General features: G+C 47.5%; 1 protein-coding gene across 2 annotated transcripts; it reads right to left on the reverse strand.

Moving 5' to 3' along the window:
- Positions 1-629: 629 nt before the first annotated feature.
- Positions 630-17,094, reverse strand: CCR9 (C-C motif chemokine receptor 9). Of its 2 annotated transcripts, XM_059076687.2 has the most exons (3): positions 16,860-17,094; positions 10,580-10,624; positions 630-3,042 (listed from the first exon to the last, which is right to left on the reverse strand). In XM_059076687.2, exons 2-3 carry the CDS (start codon positions 10,598-10,600, stop codon positions 1,954-1,956), a joined length of 1,110 nt encoding a protein of 369 aa, XP_058932670.2. In that variant the 5' UTR covers positions 10,601-10,624; positions 16,860-17,094; the 3' UTR covers positions 630-1,953. The 2 variants fall into 2 exon arrangements, with proteins under 2 accessions (XP_058932670.2, XP_066900611.1); XM_067044510.1 differs by lacking the exons at positions 10,580-10,624; positions 16,860-17,094 and adding an exon at positions 9,012-9,092 and having other exon boundaries at positions 913-3,042.
- Positions 17,095-17,976: the final 882 nt, after the last annotated feature.

A 17,976-nucleotide genomic window follows, 5' to 3' on the forward strand; every position in this document is an offset into this window, starting at 1 on the left:
ATAAAAAAAAACAAAAACAAAAAACGGCATGGGATGGAAGAGCCAAACTCAGTTGAGTTCTTCCACTTAACTGAACAGTGTTATTTCGGTTTGGCCCATGCCTATTGCTTATTCTTCTAGGTTCCTCAAAGGTTATCTGGGTCTCCTCCTGGAAAAGGTGGCCATATAGACAGCTCCATCCAGAGACTGCGTTGGGGAAGTCATCCTTCCCTTTGACTGTAGGCAGTTCTTGTTGTGCCGGGACCCATGCTGATGTGCTGGTCCCAGACCGATGCTTATTTGCCACCAACTGCCCACACTCGGTGTGGGTTGGCGCAGCCTTTGTATTACCCTTTGCTCCCCCTTGTTGCTGCCCACTTTCTGCTCACTTTATTTCTCACTAACATGTAATTTAGAAGTGGGTGGGGAGAAGATGGACACCGTGGCAGAGTCTAGAGCTTTTGTGTCCCCTTTGGAAGACATGGCCTTGGAACCGAAACCACAGCAATTCACAGCCTGCTGGGAAAATGAGATGCTTCCTCGGGAGCAAGTGGCAAAGCTGGTGTGGTTTATGGTGCTGCTGTAATTGTCCTTCTTGGAAATTCCATTTGACTAACCTGGAAAAACTTGGAAGATAAGTTTGAACAGAGGAGAAATTAAAAATTGGTCAGCCAAGATGATTTTATGGTATTTTTGGAAATGTTATTTCCCTCTCCTAGCCTCTTATTCTTCACACTCTAATACGGCCATTTGATCTCTAATTGTAGACATTTAAAATATAGAGACAGGGTGAAGAAAGTGAAAAGTAACGGATGTTTTTAAACAGTCATTTAAAAAGCACTTTTCTAATAAATGAAAATTTTAAATGTGATAAATTTGCCGAATAGTTAAAAGAAAGACACAGGGCAAAGGTGAATTCTGTTCACTTTTTTTCAGCCTAATCTCTAAGGTGAAAGCTTTTCTTTAACATGTTAGCATTATGTAGTCTGAAGAAGAGAAGCATGGAAGCAGATAACCTCGCAGCGGCCTCAGAAACAAAAGCGCAAATAGGACCAACCCATTTTATAGGGAGCAGACAGAGTGGACCATCACACAAGCCACTCTACACAGTGAGCCCATAATGGAGCCGGGTTCCCACCAACTGAGGTCCTTAGTCTCCCTGCACGGGCTGAGAGGACCACTTCGTGACACCACTGGACAAGCTGAATCCTTGCCCGGATCAGCGTGGCAGCCAGGTGTGAAATCACAGAACCTCTGGCAGAAATGGGTTGGAAACCAACAGAATCCGGATGACGTGCTGGTACGGCCAGTTACCCAGGGCCTCGCTGACCAGTGCTGCAGATAGCTTCAGAACAGGAACAAGGACCCTCACTGGCCCAAAACAGATCAAGGAGACCAGAAGGGCACTAGATCTGAGGTTGTTTGAAAAGATTCTAGAGCAGGAATCTCTAAGACCTGGCATGGGTATCAGCCCCCCAAACCAGGGTAGAAGTTCTCCAAAGATGGGAGTTCTCCTGGAGCCTTGTGCATTTGTGGGCTTTGGCAGTGGCCAGTGCTTCTGTGTCTTCTTTTGGAAGGGGTGGCATCAGAACTGAAGGCACAGCAATTCACTGTGCACTGAGAAATCAAAGCCTCCTCCGGAGGTCGGCTGCATCAACACTAAGGCAAGTGGCAAAGCCAGGGAGGCTTGCAATGCTGCTCGTTAGTCCTCCTTTGAAAACTGCAGGTACTGCAGCCAGGAGCCAATCAGCAGCCCCCTGGGACGGCCAGTCAATTTTGAAGACTCTGGCTTGGCAAATCCTGACGAAAAGTATAACGAACGTTGTTCAAATTCATCCCTTTCTGAGTTTTTTATTTCCTTTTTTTCACTTCCTTTTCCTTCTCTGCTTTCCCTCTGGCCCTACCAGTAAGGGAAGCCGTAGCTCTATTTCTTGTTACTTCCAAAAGGACCATCCACCTCAGGGAGAAGCCCCCTCAGAGGGAGAGAGCTCCGGAGGTTGTCTCCAGCAACATAGATGACAGCTTCAGGCTTCCTTCTTTCCTTGTAAATGAAACCCACTGAGCCTGGCTGATGCAACCCAAGTTCTTTAGGGTCTTGACGAGATCCCGGCGGAACCTCTCACCCACGAAAACGTAGAGAACAGGGTTGAGGCAACTGTGGAGAAAGGCGATGGTCTGAGTGACCTGGAAGCTGATGTCGATGTTGGTGGAGACAGCACAGCTGGAGATGAACGTGCTGTAGGCATCGATGGTCTGCACCAGCAGAACACAGTTATGGGGGAACTGAGATAGGACAAAGACAGTGAGCACAGTGATGGTCACCTTCAGGGCCTTGTGCTTGGATGACTTCTTGGCTTGCGTCAGGGTGTGAATGACGATGGTATAGCAGCAAGCCATGACCACAAAAGGGAGGAAGAATCCCAGGATGACTTTCAGAGTCAAGACAGCTGACTTCAGTTTGGTACTCTCGTCACTGGGGTAAACCATGGTGCAGATAGCAATCCCGTACTCCTTCTTGACTCGGCTGTACAGGAGTTCCGGGACGCAGAGTGCGGCCGCCATCACCCAGACGGTAAAGCAGACCATTTTGCTGTACAGAAGCCTCTTCTGCCTCCACATCTGCGCTCTCATGGCCTGAGCAATGGCGATGTACCTGTCCACGCTGATGCACGTGATCAGCAGCACACAACTGTAGAAGTTCATCTTGTACATGCTGTTGACCACTCTGCACATGAAGGTCTGGAATTTCCACTGGTCAGCGGCGGCAATGGCCCAGAAGGGAAGGGTGACAAGAAAGAGAAGGTCAGCGATTGCCAAATTCAAAAGGAACATGTCGGTCATGGTCTTCACCCTCGTGCAGTACCAGTAGACAAGGATGACCAGGCTGTTGCCCAAGGCCCCCACGATGAACACGAGCCAGTAGAAGGGTGGAAGGAAGTAGCTTGCGAACTCCCTGACGTGGTTTTTCTTACAGAATAAGTCAGTGATGTTGAAGTTCCCGTAATCTTCCATGGAAGACGTGGTGTCATAGCTGTAGTCATCTGCCATATTCGGGATCAGGCTCTGCAAGGAGACACAGGACGGCAGTGGGTCAAGGGCGTGCTTTTGGAGGTTCTATCTGATGATGGCAGAGGCATGGAGCCCTTGAACCTCCCACTCCCAAAGTCTGTGATAAGACAAAAGAAATGTATGTGTAGGAAGTAGGAATTCTGAGAGCATCTGCTTGGATTGTAAATGATTTATTTATTCATCAAATGTTTACTGAGCACCTACGACACGGTAGGTACTGGGTACATGCTAAAGAGTCAGACATGGTTCCTGCTCTCATGGAACTTATCTACTCTGGGAGGAGACACTCAAGCAAAGGAACAGTCACAGGCTGCATGACAGATGATCTGACGGCATGGGAAAGAGGGTCAGGGACCACTGGTGGGCGGACCTTTATCAAACTAAGTGAATGGCTCTGATTGTCCCTTCTCTGTACTCTACCCTCCCAAAAAGGTCCTCAGCGGCTTTTAAGCTTTTCTGGGTCCAGGTTCCCCTGAGTCTTCTGAAAGCTGTGGATCCTCTGTTTGAGAAGTACCAAAGAGTCACACATGCACCCACTTACACATGTGCACACACACGAACACACACACATATATTCATACACTCACACATACACACACATACACAAGAACCAGGACAGACTACGTGATTTCAGGGTCCGTTGTTCAAAATTTGTTAAGAATTTCAAGATAGTGGAGCATTAAATCAAGCAAGTGACACTTCTAAGCATGAAGTGTGCAGCTTGGGTGTGCGCAACACACCCATGAAAGCAGCCCTCACAAGCACACACACACACATTTACAAACACACGTGCACACATACACACTCACATGTACATACCCACACACATATATGCACACGTTCAGACACGTGCGCACACACCCTCACAATGTGCATACATGTGTGCTCACACACACACCCCTCATTACAGCTTCCGTGGGTTCCTGGCTCAGAAGCCTTCCTAGAACCCCTGCTGTGGGAAGAGGAAATAAAGGCTGGAGATGGAACCCTTGAGTCAGGCCTGGGATGGAGGGAATGGAGGAGAGGGTTGCCTGGTGGAGGGGAAACTCAGTCCCACATCTGACATGTTCCAAGGCCTCCACTTACAAATTCTCACATGCTCTCACTTCCCACCAGCGCCCGCCTCCTAGGGCCCCCATTAGGGCCCCCAATCCTGCCAGGGGCCACTAGCTCTCGTTCCCTTGCCCCAAGGCACATGCCTTGCCAAATCCCATCTCTCCCTTCATTTCTGCTCCAGAAATGCAGCAGTCGTTCAGTCCATCTAGAAGCATGTGGACTAGAAGTAACCTCAGATCCCCACTAGGTTTTCATTTTGTTTTAAATATTAAATATTTAATGCCAGTAAACACTTAAGTAAAAATATTTAGTTTGTGTATTAAACTATTCATGTTGAAATAATAAAACACCTTCTACCAGTCTTCTTTTAGCTGGGAGCTCCCCTTCTACACACATTATAATCTCCATCTATTTTTAATAGTTTCAACCACCGTTTCCCAAACCATGTTTTGGGTGGAACACTAGTAGTTAAAATAGTTGAGAATCTCTGCTTACTATATCACCTTCTTTGAAATTCACAATAATCGTGAGCATATTAAAGGCTCTGAGAAGTCCTGCAGAGCTTGTTTTATTTTAACTGCATGATAGCATAGTAAAGGCTCTGAGAAGTCCTTCAGAATCTGTTGAATTTTGTTTAATAATGTTTCCTAATCTTACATGAGCATGGAACCTGTCGCGTGTGTGTGTGTGTGTGTGTGTGTGTGTGTGTGTGTGTGTGTGTGTTTACTGAGTGCTTATTAAGATATCAGGACACACTGATTGGACTGATAAGGTGCAGTAGATGCCAGGAGGCTGTGGCCTCCTGAATTCTGAAGCTCCTGCCGAGAGCTGAGGTGATGGGTCCATTCCGTTTGGGCCCCGACTGGCAGGAAGTGCCAGGAGGATGCCCAAGGTAACCTGGACGACAATTAGGAAAATCTGGAATCTGGTCCTGATCCACCTCTAGTGTGCGACCAAGAGAAAGTCCTAGTGCAGACAGACCCCTGGGGGCCAGATCCAGTAGCTGGCCCTTCAGGAGCCAGCAGCTGGGAACAGCCTGCTTCTGGGAAGAGCTGAGGAAAACTCTCCATTTTGAATGTGCTTTGTCCCCAGGCCTGGTTCACCCATTCTCAGCATACATTTAAAGATTTCCCTCCCAGCTTTGGCTGTTGTCTACAAGCCCAGATCATTGGGAGGACAGATCTTACGGATGACTCATATTTCAGTGAAGATGCCAGGACCCTTCTGCCAAAGCGGGACATGGGGGCCAGGCACCGTCAATGGCCCCACTGGGAAGGGCATCCCCTAAGAGGTGGGGTTTGAGTAGACTTTGAGAGGAAAAAAAGAACTTTCAGGTGGAAGGAAGAACACGCAGAGCACAGAGACCCACAAAAGTATCACTGGAGATTTAAGAAGTTAGGAGGGTGACCTTTTGGAGGAAAGTCAGTAAAACCATGCAGATGAGCAGGTGTCAACTGTGAATCCACACAGTGAGTAAAGCATCAAACTGCTTTGTAGAGGGTGTTTTTTTTTTTTTTTTTTTTACATTTTGGGGGCGTTAAATATCTTTAATAGACTCTCACATGAGCCTGCACCCAAGGCTGTGTGTTAGGGAGGCAAACAGCATCCCCATTCACAGGTGTGGCACAGAGGGTCTCACAGAGGGGACCCCCAGCAGTCCCGGTGTCCCGGGAGACCCAGTCTTCTCCACGGCCTGGTAAACAAGCCCGTGACCACCACTCCCCAAGACTGTGTCCTAGAGTGGGGACACTGTGTCCTGCTTGAAGCACAAGGAGCACGTTTTCTTGTTGGGTGAGGGTTGGAGGACCCAGTGCTTCAGCATAGAATTATATTTAGTTAGGGACTCCCCAGACATATTTTAAGCGTGACTGAATTCACACACAAAAAACCTGGGTTTGTGTGAATTTTATCAAGACTACAAGGTAAGCCTATATCATCCTTACAAGTTCAAAGCGTTGGCCATCTTTTTGAGGATGACAAAGGAAGAATTCACGTCCCAGGCTAGGGGGAGCCTGGACAAACTGTCCACCTGCATCGAGACTTGTGCTCATAGCTTTGTCCATGCCTGATACGTAAATACCCGAGGATCCTTTGAAAATCTCCCAGCAGATGTAAACGGCGATTATTTACCAATTTATTTGATTCCCTACTGTCAGAGCACCTAGTGCACATCAGACCCGGTGCGGAGTACAGGACATGCATGCATTTAATCCTTGACCTTCCAGGTAGGGGTGGGCCCCTCTTCCAGATGAGGGGCACCTGGCTTCCGGGAGGAATTCTGAGGTTGCCAAGCCATTCCTTCCTTCCTCCCTCCCTCCCTCCCTGCTCTCTGAGTCCTAGAGACACTGCTCTTGCTGGAGAAGCTACCCACAAAGGCTGTTTTCAAAGTCTGGGTCAGAACATCTTGAGAGAAGATCAGTGTAAGGATCTGAAATCCACACGGTTTTGCGTGCATCCAGGAGCACCTGCTGGAGGCTCCTGGCCTGAGCACTGTGTAGAATGACTTCCCACAAGCTGCCATGAGTTTATCCCGGGGTCTGCATCGAGGTGGCATCGAAGGAGCTCCCCGTGGAGCCCACCCTCTCCACCGAGAGGGGACCTCCAAGGGCCTGTCCATATAGCTCTGTGTCCTACTCACCAAGACCTAGCCTAGATATTTATTTGGCATGTAAATATAAAAGAGAAGTGAAGAAAGGCTCTCGTATCTCCTGAAGAACAGGTGAGGGTTTTTTTCTTTTTTCGCCCATGCACCGTATAAATTTTGTGACTTAATCAGGATTCCCTTTTTAATTGGGAAACTCAGTCAAACTGGTAGCCCAATTATAGTAACCAAATAAGACCCTGAACCAGCGCTTGTCCAATAGGAGTATAAGGCAACTCTGGGTTAATTTTGCATTTCCTAGTAGCCAAGTGAAAGAAGTAAAAAAAACACAGGTGGAATTCACCTTAATAATGTATTTTATTGGAACCTAGTATGTCTAAAATATTTTTTCGTTATGTAAGCAATGTAAAAGTTACCAAAATATTTTACATCCTTTTGTTGCGGAGACTATATTTGAATGGAGTGCATTTTACGCTCACGGGGCATCTTAGTTGGAGTGGCCCCATCTCATGTGCTCATGGGCCCCACATGGCTCGTGGCTACCTCACCAGACAGCACAGCTTTAGGCTGAAAACCCAAGTTCTAACTCCTTCTCTTGGTCTTTTCTCCCTAGTCTGTCAATTTCCTCTGACCCTGTTTCAGTGTGTGTCCTTTCTTTTCTATCCTGTTGTACGCACCCAGTAAGGTGCCTCAAGCCTGTTATGGAACACGAGGCAGGCAGTGGAGACGGAGTGAGACAGGGTGTCGTCATTGCTGCGAAGTGTCCAGGCCCTGCTCTCTGTAGGGGCTGACTATTCTCTTCCACATCAAATTAGAATGTCTAGAAATCTTCTCACCTAAAGTTTCTCTTGCATTTCTTAGCAAACTGTGTTGTTCTCAGACACTCTTAAAAACATGGCGTCTTTACCAACTAGACCACTATTCGGAGCCTGTGGACCCCCATGAGCAGAGGTCTGAGCCAGATCTAGAATCTTCTTCCAGTGTGAGGAGTGGTGATTCGCTGGGGTGGACAAGGCCCAGACCTGGCCAGGATGGTGTTTGTGTGAAAATGCCACCATCTCATTCCCCGCCTGACTAAGAAAATGGCATGCTCATCCTAGGCTTGAGAAACAGCTCTTTGTTTCTCGTTCCTTGCTGATAAATAATGTGATTTGCTCACTCATTCGACAGATATTTACTGAGCACAGAGTACATGCCAGGCAAGGAAACCACTTCCAAAGGACACCATTCGCCTCGGTGATGGAAATAGAATTGGAGCAAAACGTTAGAAAGGTCGATGGCTCCTGCGCCAGGCCTCACCTGTCAAGCTCGAGGCTGGGATGGGGGTGGGGGGGTGGGGAGGAGGTCCATCTGCATGCAGGGCCCTGACAGCAGCTCCACAGCTCAGAGGTGCCCCAGACAGGGCGGCATCGTGGGATGGCTCTGTTACTCCCAGGGGGCTACTTAATTGGGGGATTTATATCATTTATTGTGGATGATTTTTAGCATTTTGATCAAGAAAAGAAGCGCATTATAGTCATAGATCTAAGTAGACGTGAGAATGTGTCACAGCCTGCCCAGTGGCCAGCCCGGAACTCAGCAATGGGCTGCCTTCTCCTCACGTAGGCTTTTGTTTCTGCTCTGGAAAATGTTTTTGGAAGCTCAACAGGTTTTAGAATGATGTTCAGATGTTAGAGACCATCTTAGAGAGGAGGAGACAGACCCAAGGAACGGAAGGTTCTGCCCCAAACCCTCAGTCACTGGGGGAGGGTCAAGGCCAGAGCCACCCCCCAGCCCCTCAGTCCCAAGCTGGGGCACCCTTAATCCCTGCTGACCCAAAGCCCAGCTCTCCACGTGCTGATGTTGTCAAAGTGGCCACACCAGACGTGAGCCACGGCATCTGGTCCCAGCACCTGAACTGGGCCTCGCGGAGCCCGAGCAGAGTGGCCGTCAGGTGCCCTACCTCCCCACTCCCCAGCCCGGAAAGACTCTGGGCACCAGAGGATGTCCTGTGGCTTCCTCTACCCGGAGCAGCCGGGAGCTGCCTGATGCTGGGGGCAAACCTCAGTGCACGGCCGGGCAAGGGGCCTGCACTGCCCGCTGGTGCCCCCAGCGAGGCTCTGCCCCACAGGCCCCGGCCCCCGAGCCCGGGCAGGTGTGTCCTCCTCCCCTCAGGAGAACCTTGGCCCAGAAGCAGCAGCCCAGGCAATGAACGTCGTGCTGCTCCTGGAGCAGGAAAAAGGTCTCCAGAGCTTCCCGAGGCCTCCCTCACCGACTCACGTTGTCCTTGGAAACCTTCCCCCAGCTCCAGGCCCCTCATTCTCACCTCTGGAGAGGGGCCAGGGTAGAGGGCAAAAGCTGTGTCCCTCATTGCTCCTTAGTACCAAGGTGGGCGTCTGGAGATAGCAGACGGGGAATCGGAGGGGAGGGAGACAGGCAGGGAGGGACGTGGAGGCGTTAGGAGCAGGCACTGCCCTAAGGTGCTCTGTCCCCGCCCTTGAGGAAGTGAGACTTCCACACAGTGAGGCTTGGACCTCGGCGTGTTGAAATTTGCCCACAGTGGGGAACCCAGTGAAGCCGTGACTCTGAGAGCACCCTCCAGGGCTCCTCCTCCTTTTAGCCACGAGACCTGGAACCTTCCGTTCCTTCTCCCAGCTCGTTTCCTCATCTGTAAGCATGGCTCTGCCTTTACCGTGAGGCTGCAGGAAAGTGGCACCCTGGCTGGTTACTACTGGTACATGGCCGGCGCTCAGAAAAGTGGCCACAGGGACGTCATGGCTATTTCCCAGGGTCATAGCCACAGAGGTCCCATCTTGTCCCCACGTAGGTGGTGCTGGACACCTCTTGACCACAAAAGGTCATTACTGGGGTGCATTTTTCTTCCTCTCTGGAGCTGCCTTGCAGAGTCTGGATATCTTCCAAGATTCCAGAGGATAAAACCGAATGCCTGACAGTGTCAGCCCCGTTTCCAGCATCAGGGATGAAGAGCAAATTCTAACTCAGGAGAAACTAAGGGTCTAATTCTGGTTAGAAAAATAGAGACTTACCTCGTTACTTCTCCAGGTCCAAAATAATTGTCTTGTTGTTGTTGTTACGGGATATGCAATGACGTATGCAATACTAAATATCATTAGCATATGATAAATAACTTTCTTGACATCAGGGGTGGCAGCCACCAATCTCCACAGATGGTGGGAACCTGCAGTGCACTGTGAGGGACAGTTTGTCAGCTCCACTAAGAAGGTTTGATTTCAATACCTCCATGTAAAACCCAGATTCTTACTTTGAGAAAATCAAAATTAAAAGCTTTAGATATTTTTGTGAGCATTTGTGAATATAACAAAAAGCACAGGAATTTGTTTTGATTCTACAATTAGTTAACATTTGACTATAAAATCACAAACAATTCTCTGATGACTTTACTCATTCATCATTTTTGTTGGCCTCTTTTCCTCTTTCAGAGAAATATATATCATTATGTGTTTCTTGTAAAGGCTACATAATGTTATGTAAGAAACAAAACTAATATGCCCACCGTGGGTCTTTTAAAAACAAACTAAATGGATTCTCTCTTGCCGTCTTTTGTCTGAGTTTCAGAACAGACACATGGGACAAAGACATCCTAAAGATCATACAACCCTCACCTAGTAGTAAAATCTAAAATAGCATTTTCCTCTGTCCTCTCACATACCCCAAAGCTCTTCTAGCGCTTCACGTTTGCAGAGCCGCCTGTGCTGGGCATCGACCACCTGGCCTGGGCACTGCTCAGCAGAGCTCTTACCCTGGGAAACCACAGAGAAATCCTTCCGCCACAATGGATTCCTTCCTACTTCCTGAAAAGAGGCCCCCAAATAGAGTGCAGTTTGAGGAACCCGAGGGGTGTGCTGTACTCACTGTGACTTCTGCGGGGACCATGGTGGGTCAGATGCAAGCTTGCTTCTAGAAAGAGAGGGCAAAAATCAAAAAGAGGACTGGCTCTTAACTGAACAGTAACAAGTACCTAAAGATGGAGATTAAGCATTAAAGACTGGCTCTTAACTGAACAGTAACAAGTACCTAAAGATGGAGATTAAGCATTAAATCTGTTTGTTCTCATGGAAAAAAAAAATCCCAAGCAAACGTTAGAGTCCATGTTATACTGATGTCAAGTCAAATAGATTTCAAGTCTAGATTTTAGTATCATCTTGGTTGTTAACCTAGAAATGAAAGAAACCTCTCCTTTGAGAGCCCTTTGTGGCTTTGACATCTTCCCAGCACGTCCTTTTAAACTTAGCCCTTTTTCTCTTGACTCAACTTCTCTATCAGGTGCCACCTACCCCCATTTTATCCACCAAGGGACTCCAGAAGATGGCAGGACAGCAGTGACTTAAGGATGTGCTGGGCTGGCTCTGCAGGGGAGGGGCCTCTGGGTAACCGGGTGGCAAGAACACAGGAGTGAGGTGGCATCTGTCAGTATCAGTCCCTCGCCAGGAGGGGCCCCGTGCCCCAGCGCCTACCTGTGTGCTCTGTTTACAAATTCAGGGCCTATTTACTCTGTACCCCAACTCCAGCAGGAAAAGGAAGTCCTAGGTTTGTTTACCAAAGAAAAGGTATTTGTCTGATGCAAAGGGCCTCCGAGCTAACTGAGGTAAATCTCAGCGGTTGTTTTCCTATGTTGTGAATCTCTGTAAAACCCACCCCTCGGTGACCAAGGGAACGACAGCTTGGCTCCCTTCAAGGAAGGGGTCTGTGCCCATATTTCCAAGAAACATGTTCAGCCCACCCCAAGCTTCTGGAAGGAAACATTCTCCTTCATAAATCCAACCCTAACCTGTTGGGCTTTTTTTTCCTAACACAACGTTGTAACTGTCCCTGCTTTTCTAAAAGTGCAGTTGTTTTAAAAGCATAACATGTGGGACAGCCACTCTGGAAACCCATTAAACATACACGCTGTGATCTAACCATCCCACTCCTAAGTATTTACCTAAGAAAAATGCAAGCTTATATCCACACAAAGACTGATATATGAATGTTCATGGCAGCTTTATTTGTAATAGCCAACTACTGGAAATAGCTCAAATGTCCTTCAAGCATAGCTAATGGATAAGTCACTGTGGAATAGCCATACAATGGAATTGGAACAGCTACTGATACACGCAGCAACATGGGTAAATAATTATGCTAAGTAAAGAAGCCAGGCCCCCAAAAAGCACATACTGTGTGATTCTACTTACAAAAAATTCTAGAAGATGTGAACTAATCAGCAGTGACAGAAAGTAGATCAGTAATTTCATGGTGAGAGAGGGAAGGGGAGGACAGGGCAAGGAAGGAGGGGGAGAAGAGCACACCAGGAAGCCTCTGGGGTGACAAGTATGTTCACTATATTGATTGCGTGACGGTTTCACAGTTATATGCACATGTCAGAGCTTAGGTTCTGCACTTCATATATTTGCAGTGTTTGTAGCTGGACCTCAATAAAGGGGTTAAAGTAGAGAAAGGAAGAACAGCAAGATCTGATGAAAACTTTGTTTCTGTCCCTCCTTAGAGTCATATCTGGCCATTAGCGGGCAAGAAGAAAGGCGGCCAGAACTTCCTCCTGCAACCTTCCTGCCAGTAGCTTCTCCACAGTACCTTGTGCTGTTCTGTGGGAATTGAGGGCTCAGTAGGAACTCATGTATTTTAGGGTTAGATGAGATTAGACAGATGATGATGATGATGATAGAGAGATAGGTGATAGATAGATAGATAAATAGGTAGATAGATAAATTTGTGTGGACAGGTGCTATGTATTTGAGCATATTTCCTGGCTCTGTCTGCTGAGAGGACCTAAAAGCCACGACACACAGTAGAATGACCTAGTGCCCAGATCTTGGTTTCTAAGTACCTGTCTCCCTGCCAAGAAACCAGGATTCCTTGGAGAAATGTCTGATTCCAGAGTTAGGGAAGGGAAACTATAAGATGAATCTGGGACTGATTTTTGCCACAGAAGGCAAGTGTTCAAAGACCGTGAGGACTTGTCAAAGGACATAGGCGCCAACTTGATGGGGTTCCACTAGCCAAATCTGAGGCAATTTAAGCATCGGATTAAATAATGATAGCATCTTTATAGCACATTCAATTAAATGAGGATCCATGAATCCATACTGATGAAAATAAATGAGTAAATACATGAGAAAAGTAATATCCTCTTATGGTGCCAACTAATAAGTACAGAATGAATAACGTAATTGGAAAATCACCAATGGATGTTGAAATTAGTGCGTGAATGTTTGATGAGGAATTTACTTCATCTCAAAGGATCTCCCCCCAAATTACATATTGCCCCGTTGGCTTTATTGTTCTCTCTGGGTTTTTTTTTTTTCTGAATCATGCTCTAAAAAAATAAAATCTTTGTAAAAAATTGCCCAGTCAAGTTTGAAAGATCTCAACTCAGCTAATTTAATTTTAATACAGCTTGGGTAATAGGGAGATGGTTTTTGAGACATTCGGTAGAAAACACTACATATATTTCTAGTACCTGTGGCTTATGTCATTTCCTTTTAACTTGCATGAAGAGACTGAATATTAACCAGATAGTATCTGAGAAAACAAATGCCCAAAGGAGGAAGCCACATGAAAGAATGGCTTTGGTTATAGTTATAGGTTGAAAATAAGGATTGATGGTAATGATGTTGGTAAGAGTTTGGGGGAAAAGCCTCCACTCGGCAGTGGGGAGTGTAAATCTTTGTGACCATTTTGGAGGGTTAAGCCGTATCTTTCAAAACATACAAAGCACAACAGCTCTGACTCAGCAGTTCATCTGCTGAAAACATGGCCTCCTAGTAGTCGCACAAAGAACATAAAGATACATGTACAGGCATATATGTTACAGCATTTTTTTTTTTTTTTTGTAGAACCAAAAAACTAGAAACAACCTACGTATCTAGCAATAGTTAATATTCTTATACATCCATTCAGTAAACCACATGTAGTCAATACATAGAATAAAATAGACCCCACACTGATACAAAGAGGTCAGCAAGATTATTATAGGTAAAAATGCAAGGTGTAGAAGCTTATGATGCATGATCTTTTTAGAAATATGTAAAAGGTTATACACTTCACAGCTGATCAGTACTGAAACGTTCTCTGGAAGGAGCTTGAACAAGGATGACCAGTGGAAAGTGAGACTTTCATTTTTTCCTTTAGGTTTTGTAAACTATTTAAATATTTTACTTTGTGCATGACATTCTATTTTAAGGGCTATCATAAAAATAACTTGTCAGGTTAAAAAACAAAAACAAAAAAAGAAGCCCTAGTGCTAGTCCATTCTGTACACCTGTTTGCAAAACTTGTCCAAAGGAGGAACTCGTAGCCTCCTCCAGCTGGCTTGGAAAGCAGCACTGGAAGAGCAAATCTAGCAAGTAACTTGCTTAGGCTACTTTTTGCAACTTTGGGATCCTACACTAGCTCTTTATAAAGGTTTTTCTTCCTTCCATTATAAATGTGTTTCTGGCTCATAGAAGATTTGGACAGAGCCCAAGAGTAAAAATAAAAACGAAATCTATTCCTCCGTGGACCCACCACCTAAAGAAACCGCTGAGAGCCTTTTCATCTATTCCTCTCTTCCCTTTGTCAGAATACTTTTGGTCTATTTTATTCCACAAACTGTAAAGTCTCAGAGCTTGCTTTCATTTTCTTCTCTCCCCTGAGAAGGAGAGAAAAACAGAGGGGGAAAACCCCACATGTGACAAAACACACTGAAAGCAAGGAACCTCTCAGCCGTCTGTTGGGAGAACACGAGCGCTGGACTCAGCACCGCCCTAAAGCTCTCGCCTTGCTGCTCGGTGTGACCTCATCCAGGCCAGTGCAGCTGCCTAGTCTGAAAAGCCTGCTTGTGTTTCGAAGCCCAGTGGAGTGCGGTGGGGGCAGCACACTGGCCCCCATCTGCTCCTTGGTCCATCCTTTGCTGCCTGTGGGACCTCAGCAAGGAGCGACCTGCCCTCCCCCAGCCTTGGTTTCCTCCTCTGTAAAATGCACGTGATAGCCCAGCCTACTCCAAGGGCTTGTTTCGAGGGTCAAGTGCAATGCTGTGCATTAAGGCTCTTAGCGGAATGCAGAGAACTCTGCAACAGTGAGGGAGAAGTCGTCATCCCACAGCTTACTTGACACCAGATACACTTGCTTGGCTTAAACACTGTACAAGACATGATGCATGTCCTCAAGAAGCTCACATTCAAGTACAGTGAATACATCAGGGCTGCAAATACCAATAATGGGAAATGCTATGAGACGATTTGGGAATTGGGAGAAGGAAGCTGGGTCTCCGGCACTGGGAAAATCCAGGAGGGCTTCATTGAGGAGGTGACATTTTTGCTGGCCCTTGCAGGCTGCAGAGCGTGGGGACATGCATTGAGGGGAGAGAACATGACTCCAGGGCAGGGAAACACAAAACATATCCACAAAGGCATGAACGCCAGAAAGCAGATGGTATGTGCAGGGTCCTTAGAGGTAGGGAGTTGTTAAGTCTCCGAGAGTGGAAAGTGCCTATTAAAAAGTTAGCCTGGGGCTTCCCTGGTGGCACAGTGGTTGAGAGTCTGCCTGCCGATGCAGGGGACATGGGTTCGTGCCCTGGTCCGGGAAGATCCCACATGCCACGGATCGGCTGGGCCCGTGAGCCATGGCCGCTGGGCCTGCACGTCCGGAGCCTGTGCTCTGCAATGGGAGAGGCCACAACAGTGAGAGGCCCGCGTACCGCAAAAAAAAAAAAAAAAAAAAAAAAAAAAAAGCCTGGAATCCACAAATATCTAACCATTATTTTTGTATTCTCTGCTGTCCTTAAAAGTAACCAACATGAAAATCAGCATGGAGTTGCTCGTAGTAGCCCCAGTGAATTGGATACTGATACTAAAGTGAGTCAGGAAGTCAGGTCCTGACTTTTGATCTTTGTCCGACTTTGTGCACTGAGGTTGAATCACCTCTCGCTTTTTTGGTTTTTTTTGGAAGCTCTGCCTTTTTCACCCTGCACAAAAGCAGGGACTCTGAGCTGTCTGTCAGGCTACCTGCTGCCCCAGCCTGGGTCAGATGCCCCCACCCCTCAGGCACTGTGCTGGGCTCGGGGCTGTGAGTGGGTTGCATGTGAGGGGTCTTCTGAACAGACAGACAGATATTGGAAAAAAAGAGGCTGTCAAACTCCGGGTGCTGAAATGGCAGGTGAACTTTGGTTGGTTGGGCGAGGGGAGGGAGGAGCGGGCCTCACCCGCTGGTGGCTGCCCCACATCCCAGCCCCGAACTCAGCAGCCGCTCCCCCGCAGTGCATCCAAGTAGTAAGAGCCAACTAAGAACTAAAGAGGGTGAGTGTGTTGACAGGACAAAACAGTAGTCACTGATGAGTCATTTAAAATAGAGTGGTTTTGCTTTTTTCTGATTATAAAGGAGTATATTCACAATGAACAACAACCAAAAAAAAAAAAAAAAAATCCCCCCAAAGCAAACATATATAATGAAGAAAATAAAAACCCCTCAAACACCTCTCTCCTAGGATAGCCACTGTTCATTTTCTTAGATGCAGCCTTTTAGACATTTTCTCTGTAACGCAATCTCACACACAAGCACGCACACACACACACTCACTCCGAAAGGAAATCAGACTGCACAAGCCGTGTTCTGTCTTGCTCTCTAGGGAACAGTCTTTCATGGACCAGTTTATACGCCAATTCAGTTTGAGGCCGTATCACCAGATTGGGTGGCTGCCAAGTGTTCCACTCTCCGATTCTCTACAGTTCATTTAACCAGTCGCCTCTCGCTGCAGAGTTCATTAGTTTCCAGTTTTTCACTGCTACAGAGAATGCTGCCGAAAGCATGCTTTCCCTGGGACAGTCTCTCAGACCCAGGGACCTCACCGGGGCTTCACTTTCCCAGCCCCTGGCCTCCTTCTTGCCATCTGTGCCCCCTCCTGCTTCTCCCTCCTTTAAGGAACAAATCACAGAACAGACTGCCTTGAACCTAAGCTTGACACATGTGGGTGGGGGGCTGTCCTGGAAGCCTGGCCAGGGCACCACAGGATTCACCTCTGCCTCCCTGGCAGCTTCTAGCCAAGTGCCTGGTTGTCAAGGCCACTGAGCAAACGAGTGGGTTTTAGAAGCCATCGCAGCAGCACACAACGGAGGACACGGGTGACACTGGGATGGGGAGGAGGAGGAAGGGCGATACTCACGGTGGAGGGCAGCGTGTGAGGCTCCTGGAGGAGACCGCCCCGCCAGCTCTGGCCTGCCGTCTGCCTGGGACGAGGGGCAAGCCTTCTGTGATCTCTGAGCTGGCAGCTACCCGACGAAAACACCAGAAAGGAAGCCAGGCCACCCCTGCCTGTGCTGTCACTGGTGGGGTGGCCAGGAGGGTGGAGAGAGGGGAGTCACCAGCTGCAGCTTCTAGCACTCAGCAGAGTCGGTGATCTGCAACCAGAAATGAAAAGCAGAGAAATGCTGGGTTAAGGAAAAACCGTCTTCTCTGAAGACGCACATACAGATTGATCATCTGAGAACGGTTTCTTTTCCTAGACAGCATGGCTACTTTCAGGGAATGGGGCCATGGGAGAGTCCCATCCAGAGAGGTCGGCCTTTTCTGACAGGCTAAAGTGTGTACCTTTATAAGATCTCTTTGGGTAGCGTTGTCTGAACAGGCCTGTGTGGGGTTATCCCCCCTCAGCACTGTGCATCCCAATGTAACCCTTTTGGCCTTAGATATACCTAACCCCCTACAGCTGTGCTGTCTAAGGCCGTAGCTGTTAGTCACATGTGCCTATTTAAATTTAAATTGTTTAAAATGTGACTGGTTCCTTAGTCACACTAGCCACATTTCAAGTGCTCGACAGCCATGTGTACCCGTGGCTACCGCAGTGGACGGCACAGATGCAGAGCAGGCCCATCACCTCTGAAAGTTCCATCGAATGGCGCTCCTTTATTAGAAGGTCATGTACGTGACACATATATGGGAATACAGGGAGTGTTGGAGAACCAGAAACACCTTAAAATTGGGGTCACATACAGTAAGATTTTATTTTGACATGACCACTATCCATCAGATAGAATTAACAGCAAGGATGCATTTCATCTTATTAATCATGGGTGTTTAGGCGAAATTTTGAAAACACCTAAACAAATACATGTTATATTTTTAACAGAGTCACAGAGGAAGTCTTCACCAGCCACGGCTTTGGTGGGGCCTTCGATCATGACACCGTTGCACCCGCTCTGGGTCCCAGGGCCGGGTGCTGTGCCTGGCATTTGAGGGGCCTTTAGGGAATACTTGTGGAAGAGAAGCTGCAGTCTACAACC

Source organism: Kogia breviceps, chromosome 10, assembly GCF_026419965.1.
Source record: "Kogia breviceps isolate mKogBre1 chromosome 10, mKogBre1 haplotype 1, whole genome shotgun sequence".
Classification (NCBI taxonomy): Eukaryota; Metazoa; Chordata; class Mammalia; order Artiodactyla; family Physeteridae; genus Kogia; species Kogia breviceps.

Excerpts from the sequence above, each read along its gene's own strand:
- CCR9 (XM_067044510.1), bottom strand. The coding sequence starts at position 9,056 with ATGAGGGACACAGCTTTTGCCCTCTACCCTGGCCCCTCTCCAGAG. Across the intron at positions 3,043-9,011 it reads ACCCTGGCCCCTCTCCAGAG|AGCCTGATCCCGAATATGGC; the intron begins GTGAGAATGAGG and ends GTCTCCTTGCAG.